This window comes from Oryzias melastigma, linkage group LG9 (assembly GCF_002922805.2).
Source record: "Oryzias melastigma strain HK-1 linkage group LG9, ASM292280v2, whole genome shotgun sequence".
NCBI classification, from domain to species: Eukaryota; Metazoa; Chordata; class Actinopteri; order Beloniformes; family Adrianichthyidae; genus Oryzias; species Oryzias melastigma.
The window spans coordinates 15,248,037-15,255,717 of record NC_050520.1 but is presented as its reverse complement, the minus strand read 5'-3'; the positions used below and the strand labels follow the sequence as shown (position 1 = coordinate 15,255,717).

At 38.6% G+C, this 7,681-nt stretch overlaps 1 protein-coding gene across 1 annotated transcript; it reads left to right on the top strand.

Annotated features, from left to right (window-relative positions):
- The first annotated feature begins 3,632 nt into the window (after positions 1 to 3,632).
- On the top strand, positions 3,633 to 6,885 carry LOC112148651 (glial cell line-derived neurotrophic factor). The gene is made up of 2 exons (XM_024275892.2): positions 3,633 to 4,210; positions 5,183 to 6,885. The coding sequence occupies exons 1-2, from the start codon at positions 4,000 to 4,002 to the stop codon at positions 5,722 to 5,724; spliced, it is 753 nt and encodes a 250-aa protein (XP_024131660.1). The 5' UTR covers positions 3,633 to 3,999; the 3' UTR covers positions 5,725 to 6,885.
- Positions 6,886 to 7,681: the final 796 nt, after the last annotated feature.

Sequence of the window (7,681 nt, the reverse complement as noted above, 5' to 3'; positions counted from 1 at the left end):
AAAGGATTGGATTGTGTTTTTACTGTTCCGATGATCCAAAGCCCTCTTTGAAAACAGCTCTGGTATTTGTTACATTAAAGGCCTACAATAACATCACAAATGAGAAACCCGTTCATTAGACAAGCTTTTGTTCCAAATCTAAACACCCATGCAGTGGCTTTTTGACCCAACCTCCTGTTACGCTTTTTCAGTTAACTCCCTGTGGGCCAATGATTTGGATCTGTGCTGCAAGCGCACAGCTCCTGTAGTCTGATTATTCTCACCCTGAGGCTTCTGCAGAATCAAAGATTACACAGTGTTGATTACTCTTTAAACACTGTAACCAAGGAGTTTTCACCTCTTTGCTGAGTTATAAATTGCACAATTTCCCAGCTGTATGGTATCTTGAAAGTCACCAAGAGGATGTCTTGGGTTTAGCTTAAATTGTGCTCAATGATCCTTAATCTGAAAGTTTATGAAGAGAAATGTTCTGAAACTTTAAGTTTAACCTGATTCATTTCATTTATGTGAAATCAGAGAAACTTCCACTCATGGGGAACATCCAGACTTTTTTTTTAATCTAATGTTTTACATATATTGTGGAGAACGAGAGAGCAAAGATCTGTCAACAATGAACCAACCAGACATTATATTTTTTAAATTCTTCTGCAGAGTCATGCACCTTGTTCAAAGCATGAAGAGAATTGAAACAATGTTTAAGATTGCTTTCACACTAGAATTGTTCTAAAAACTCGGATTGACAGATGGAACTAATAGAGATACCAGAATTCTTGATTTGAAGCCATTGACTGTTCACAAGAACTGGACTGAGTGACCCCTCCCCCTCACGTTCCAAATAGCAAGTACTTGCTGGTTCTAAGAAGCCAAAAAATCTAAGAAATATACAGCTATATCAATCAGTCACTATTTGTCAGAAAAAAACATTCTTGCTCTGACACATTTTTTTAGCATCTTCTTGCTAATCCAGTTTTTCTTTTCATTCAATTTTGGTCTTTATTGCAAATTATTCAAGTTACAAACTGACCAATCACATCCCTCAATAAAAACACGTGGTCCCTGCTGGCCCCCGCCTCCAACAATCAAAATGTTTGATTGACAGATTCTACAAAGCTTGCTTTTAGTGTAAGGGGTGTGGCCTTCCTGCAAACTCACTCTTGATTGCCGATAGTAGTTGCCACAGAAACACTAACTCGAACCAATCACTGCTTACTAACATTGTCTGACTCCAACATGGAGACGTTCATATGATGGAAAATAGTGACTTAATTGGTTTAATTTCACTGGATGATGTCACAGTCGCTCGCTCCAGTTTTTATCTACAGTCAATGTTCAAAACTAAGCCGTTTTACAACATTGAACCAAATTGTAGGGAAAGTATATTGTTACATCCCCAGTGTATACCATCAGGTTTAGGTTTGAAGTGTCAAATGTGTGTTGTGCCAAATTTTACAAGGATTTATTTATTATTTTTTTTTTTTTTACTCTACACCAGGTTAAGTATAATCCAAAAAAACCCATAACATTTGACATTTTGACTCTTCTTTAACCCATTTGAAATGGGGCTTACATGATTATACTCTTTCATTCACCTCTGCTCTTTGGTACATTTATCTGCATTTATAATGTATCAAAACTACAACATTTTAACGTAAAAGTAAACAAGTGAGCCAATAGCATCCTCATTTGTTTGGTCTTCACATTTCCCAAGCAGATTATCCAAGAAATTTGATCAAAAATCACTGAAGGAAATTAGGTAAGTAAATATTTGGATTCTGCATTCTGTGCTACTCCAGAGCTGAAATCTCACTCTGGCTGATAACAATGGGTGAAAAGACCACAAACTAGCTTGAGTCAAACTGAGCCCAAAAGGTCTGACGGTGTTAATTGCAGACTGACCTCCAATTAACCCCCAGAATTCACAAAAAAGGAAATATTAATATCTTTTTGTTGCGTTTTCCTCCATGGGAGCAGTGTAATTGTCTGTGGATTAGATATTTCATGCAAGATATCAGGGAGGTCAGCGAAAAGGGAAACCTCCTCTTGCTGACAAGCAGGCAAGAAAACGGTAATATTTCAGAATATGATAATTACACCATTGTCAAATGCTTTATATTAAGAGCTCATTGTACTCTGGTAATTACCCAGATTGTGCCAATAACGCTGGTAATTGGAAACAGATGCGTTCATGTGATAGCTGCTCTTTTTTTTTTAATCATGACATTCCATGCAACGATTTTTTTTTATATTTGATATTAACTTTTCTCAAATTTGAAAACTCAGAGATAAATCATGTTTTTTTATTCAAATATTTTAGGAGAAAATGCCTGATATCCTTAACCCACATGAAGAATTGCCAAACATAGCATCTCACATAGGATATCATATCATAACTTTTATTGAGACAAAGCAGGAAACGTGCACATGGCTTCCAATAACCGCACACTATTTCCTGTAGCAATCCGAAAATCCCGACCGATTGTTTTCACTAAAAATGTCATTTTTCTAGGGAAATATCAGCTAGAATCATTAAAATGATTCATTGTTGGTACTTTAACTTTTTATTTTAAATGTGGAGTTTCAACCAAATACAATTATGCAATTTACACTAACAAAAATAATTACAAATATGTTCTTTTTTGGTTTACTGACACATGATGTGTTTTAAATGGTGTAGAAAGAAGAACTTCTGTGTCATTTTTCTTTGCTTTTTTTTGTTTGCACTGAGCTCTGATTTACATGTTTAGACATACACTAGATAAGCAAATGGAGCTTGTATTTTTCAGAAAGTGACACTTGGAGAAAAAGAAATTGTGGCTGGTTTTAATCATCTGAGACAGAGCAAATGTTTCTGTTGGTCAAAGAGATCTGTTCAGCGTCACAATCTGAACTGTGCCTGAAAAGCTGTTTCCTATTTAACTTCTTGAGCCAAAAATAGTGTCACGAAATCCAGTGGTGGACTTAACAGTTTGGGGGCCCTGGGCCAACAATAGCATGGGGTCATCTGCAGCAGTTAAATTCTTTTTTTCAATCCTTACCCAGGGTAAAAAGTCAATTAACTCCCTTACTAGTTCAATTTTTTGACATAATCAATGTCAAGAATCCAAATTTTTAAATAAACGTTTATATGCTGAAATCACATTTAAATGTTAAAGACCTTTATTTTATATACATTAACTTATTTTGAAAAAAACATAAAAATTTCTGAATGTGCCAATTTATTAAACAATCACTTCCTAGTAGGAACAAATGGCGTAAAGTCAGGATAAAAATACATTTTACACACTTTTCTTAAGTGCTTAGCTTGGGGCCCCAGAGTGTTGGGGGCCCCAGTCTTCGCTTACCTTTGCTAATGCTAAGTCCGCCCCTGACAAAATCTCAAGACAAAAAAATATACATAAAGAGTTACCCTTTTTCTAACATCTTTTGTGTTTTTGACTTGTGTGAGTAATTTAAAACTAAAGGATTGGTAAAAAAAAATAAATAAATGAATGAAAACAATGTTAAATTCATTATTGTTAACTCATTATTTTTATGATAAATATGATATTTATTTTTAGCGAGAATTTTTGGAGCCAAAATTGTTTTCAGCAATTTAGAAAATTAAATCAATGTTATTTTCCCCTGAATAATTATGTCTAATTAGAAACACGTGTCCCACACAGAACCGGCCTGACCAGGTATCGTCTGTGGGTGGAGACGGGAGCACATCGAGGATGGAACCAGCAGACGTCCCCACCTCTCCACTTTTCTTTCGCCTCACTTTTTCCGTTCAATCCTGAAAGAGGAACTCTAAGGTGACGCTGATTCTGTGGAGACTCTATGAAAACATCAGCGAGGGATGATGTGTTTTTGTCGTTTCTCTTGAGGAGAACCCTGCTGCTTTAGCGTTCTTTGCAGGATTCAAGTTTTACACTTTACGGCTTTCTTTTTTTTTTTTAATAGTCAAATATCTTCTAAGTGTCCGTCGCGCCATGTCCTTCTGTCAGACTGGAGTGGACAATGAAGTTATGGGATAGCCTGACCACTTGTTTGATTCTGCTGAGTGCGGTGCGCGCGAGCCCGCTGCGCACGAGCCGGCAGAAGCCTCTGCGCGCGGCGGAGAGCGCTCCGGAGCACGCGCCGGTTCAGATCCGTCTGTCTGTGATTTCCCCGGGATTCTTCATCACTGATACAGAAGAAAGAAGCCAAACTCGGAAGAGAGGAGCAAAAGGTGAGAGTTTGGAAAATCATACAAAAATATGAAAATTTGATTTTTTTTTTTCAAGTCTTAATGCAAGAACTGCAGGAGAAAATTCCTGTTGATGCTCTCAATGAACTTAATGTCCAGTGTTTAGTTTTAGGACTCACCTTATCTCCACAAATGGATTGGAAGAAAATGCAATCTTGTTCATTTAAAATAAAACTAAAGTAGTTTTTACCCTACAAGTTAATAAATTAGGTATAGTTGTTGAGCAAAACACAAGCTGCAAATTATTCAAACATGATCCTCAAATGTTCTTTATGAGTACTTTTTATCCAATTTTGCTTATTTAATTAAATGATTTGTCACAGAACGGGTTAAATAATAAGATGTTTGAATTCTGGTTGCATCTTGCTGTTCTTTTCTGAATATACCTGTTTTGTTCCTATAACTCTCAATAATATTCAGATTATGTAGGCCCTATTTTCTTTATATCAAACTAGTTCATGTGCAACAGAGTGAGATAACATGGCAATATGCATGTTTTTTTTCTTGTTTTCTGACCCTGTGATGAATTAATGCCTGTCCACCACTCCTCTATGGGACATGCTCCAGCCCCCTCATAAAGGCCTACATTAAGATTAACCTCTTGGCTTGCCTATAATTTATTGTGTATGGACTTTCTCCAAGGAAATGTTTTTATCTGTTAGAATATGGCTACATCATGTAGTTTTTCTAGATTCCACAAAACACAAATATTTGCAAAATACTCTATATGAATAAGAATGGGATCTATTTGTCAGCAGGTTGAATTGATTTGAATGAAATTCCTAACAAACCTCAGTATGTGCATGCAGCAGTAAATACTTCATGTGCTCGGGTAATTGAGACACAACACTGAGATGTTTCTAATTACCAAAAGTCATGTGCTAATGTGAAAAAAAATATTCTGTCCAACATGACGCACCCTTTTTAGAATGCAGTTTTCCTAATGTGTTTCAGGCACCGTCATGGAGGAGCCCTATCCAGACAACTTTGAAGATCTTATGGACTTCATTAAAGTTACAATCAGTAGAATACGGCGCTCCTCGTCCTCTGGGAGGTCTCCGTCTACCTCCTCTCCCTCTGCCCCAACAGGAAACACGAGGACTCGACACAGACGGGAAAGAAAGAAGGGGCCAAAGGATAGGAAAGTTAAAGAAGTAACAGAGGATGTGGGCAGGAGGAGCAGGGGGAAAGGTGGCAGTGGACAGGGCTGTGTGCTCAAACAGGTCCAACTCAATGTGACAGACCTTGGTCTGGGCTATCACTCCAGTGAGGAGATGATATTCAAGTACTGCTCAGGACCCTGCAAAAAGTCCTACACCAACTACGACAAAATCCTCTTGAACCTCATCCGCAACAGGAACATTCCTCTCAAAGACACACCCCTGCAAGCTTGCTGTCGACCAATAGCGTTTGACGATGACCTCTCCTTTTTGGATGACAGCCTCGTTTACCACACTGTGAGGAAGCACTCTGCAAGAAAATGTGGCTGTGTGTGAGAAGGAGGGAGGCCTTCTCTTCAGCTTGTGTATGTTTTGAAATTTTAAGTTTCATTTCATTCTTTGGAGAGTCTGCCTGCAAGAGTACGAGTGCTAAATCTTTTAAATATACAGGTGGTTTTATCAGTTTTGCCCCAAAGCCTATTAAGCTAAAGCTCATTTCTTCAGTCTAAAGTGGGGCTTAAAGTTCAGTCTTTAGGGTTTCTGGAGATCTCACGAAAATCCCGACGAGAACCAAAATGATCTGGTCAATTCATTTGGTGTAAATGTATTTATTAACTTATTGATATTTATTTTATTTTATAAAGTTATTAAATGCAGTTATTGTTGTAATTATATATTAAGAAAAACAAGAGTAGGTCAGATTAATATACATGAAAGCCCTAGAGCACACTATAGTTTTCTACCCAAATATTTGAACAGTTTAAGCTTATTTAGGTTGTATTCAGACTGGAAAAGTCTGTTGGTCTGACAGTCTGCTTAATTCGGTTTGAACGAGTCCTGAACCTTGCCTTTGGTCTGCATCTAAATAGAAGCATGTGACCAAAGATCTCCTCAGTCATTGGCCAGGAATTACAAGGGCGGGGCAAAGTAACAATCAAAAGAAATCCTGCTTTGCTGTCCTTGTCGGAATAGTCCACTTATTCAAACTTTATATTTTGCTGACCAAATTTGAACATCTATCAACGTCAGGTACAACACTTTTTACTTGCTAATTTGGTACGTGGAGGCATGCTACAAGGTGATTACTGAGGAGATGCTTAGAAGGTGCGCTGATAAGTGTTTATGACATATAGATTGTCAGGAAACAGTTTGAGAAGCAATGTGTATCATGTTAAAAGTATTTCTAATGGTGTTGCATTTATCTGACCACATTTCAATGAGTTGCTGTTTCTCCGTGTCTATCCATGGTCAACACATTCTCTCTCCCAGCTCGTCATATCTGGATGTATGGTTTGGGCCTCCTCCGTGTCACTTTTTGATGTTTTGGGTGTCTCCAATTCTTTGTTTTTTTGACTTGCTAGCTATTCCCATTAAATCACCGGCCCCCAACCCTCAAAACGCGGTAACGGACGCAAAACCAGTACTGGGTTAGGGGACCTGTACCAGGACCAGTCTGCGTCCTGAAGGTAGGGGACCTCTGATAAGTGTCTGTGGCCTGGTACCAAGTGGCCCTCAGACCGGTACCAGTTCGCAGCCCAGAGGTTGGGGACCCCGGATTTAATGGGAACAGCCAGTACATCAAAAAACGACGAGTTTAGGACACCCGAAGCATCAAAAAGTGACGCGAAGGGGGTCTGGACCATGCGTCCAGATATGACAAGTTGGGAGTGAGAATCTGTTGTCGTGGCTCATCAGTTGCTGCGTTCCTACTCCATTTACACCCTGTAATGCCCATCTACAGTGGCCATTTGGTCCAGTTGTTCCACTCCAAGTAAAACTCAGATTGAACTGAAGCTCAGTCCGATTGGAAACTACAGAGAGATGCGTCGGAGAGCAGTTCCTGGTCCGCAGATGCCTAGTAGAATGTGTCCAGTTTAAATACACCCTTAGTTTATCTTCCCTAACCATTGAGGTAAAGCACTTCTACTGAGTTAAGTTTATGAACTGCTTTTTGTTTTATTTTATTTTGAAAACTAGAAACAATCTTGAACTTTGATTATTCCAACAGACATGGTTGTTGCTGTAACATGAGAATAACCCCGGGCTCACACTGCATTCGGTCCGGCTCCGGTGTGGACGCCGGAGTCTTTATATAATTTGAAAAGTGCGAGGGACAGTCAGACGGCATCCGGTCTGGTCTGGTCTGGCCTCTTCGGCGTTCCATATCAGTTTTGTTTGCTTCAGACTTTTGCCGCATGATGGAGCACTTTTTTATGAAGTTGGGAGATGTTAATGACCTAAACTGGAAACCATGTGAGTGAGTGTATCTAGTACATTTTTCAAAATAAAACCT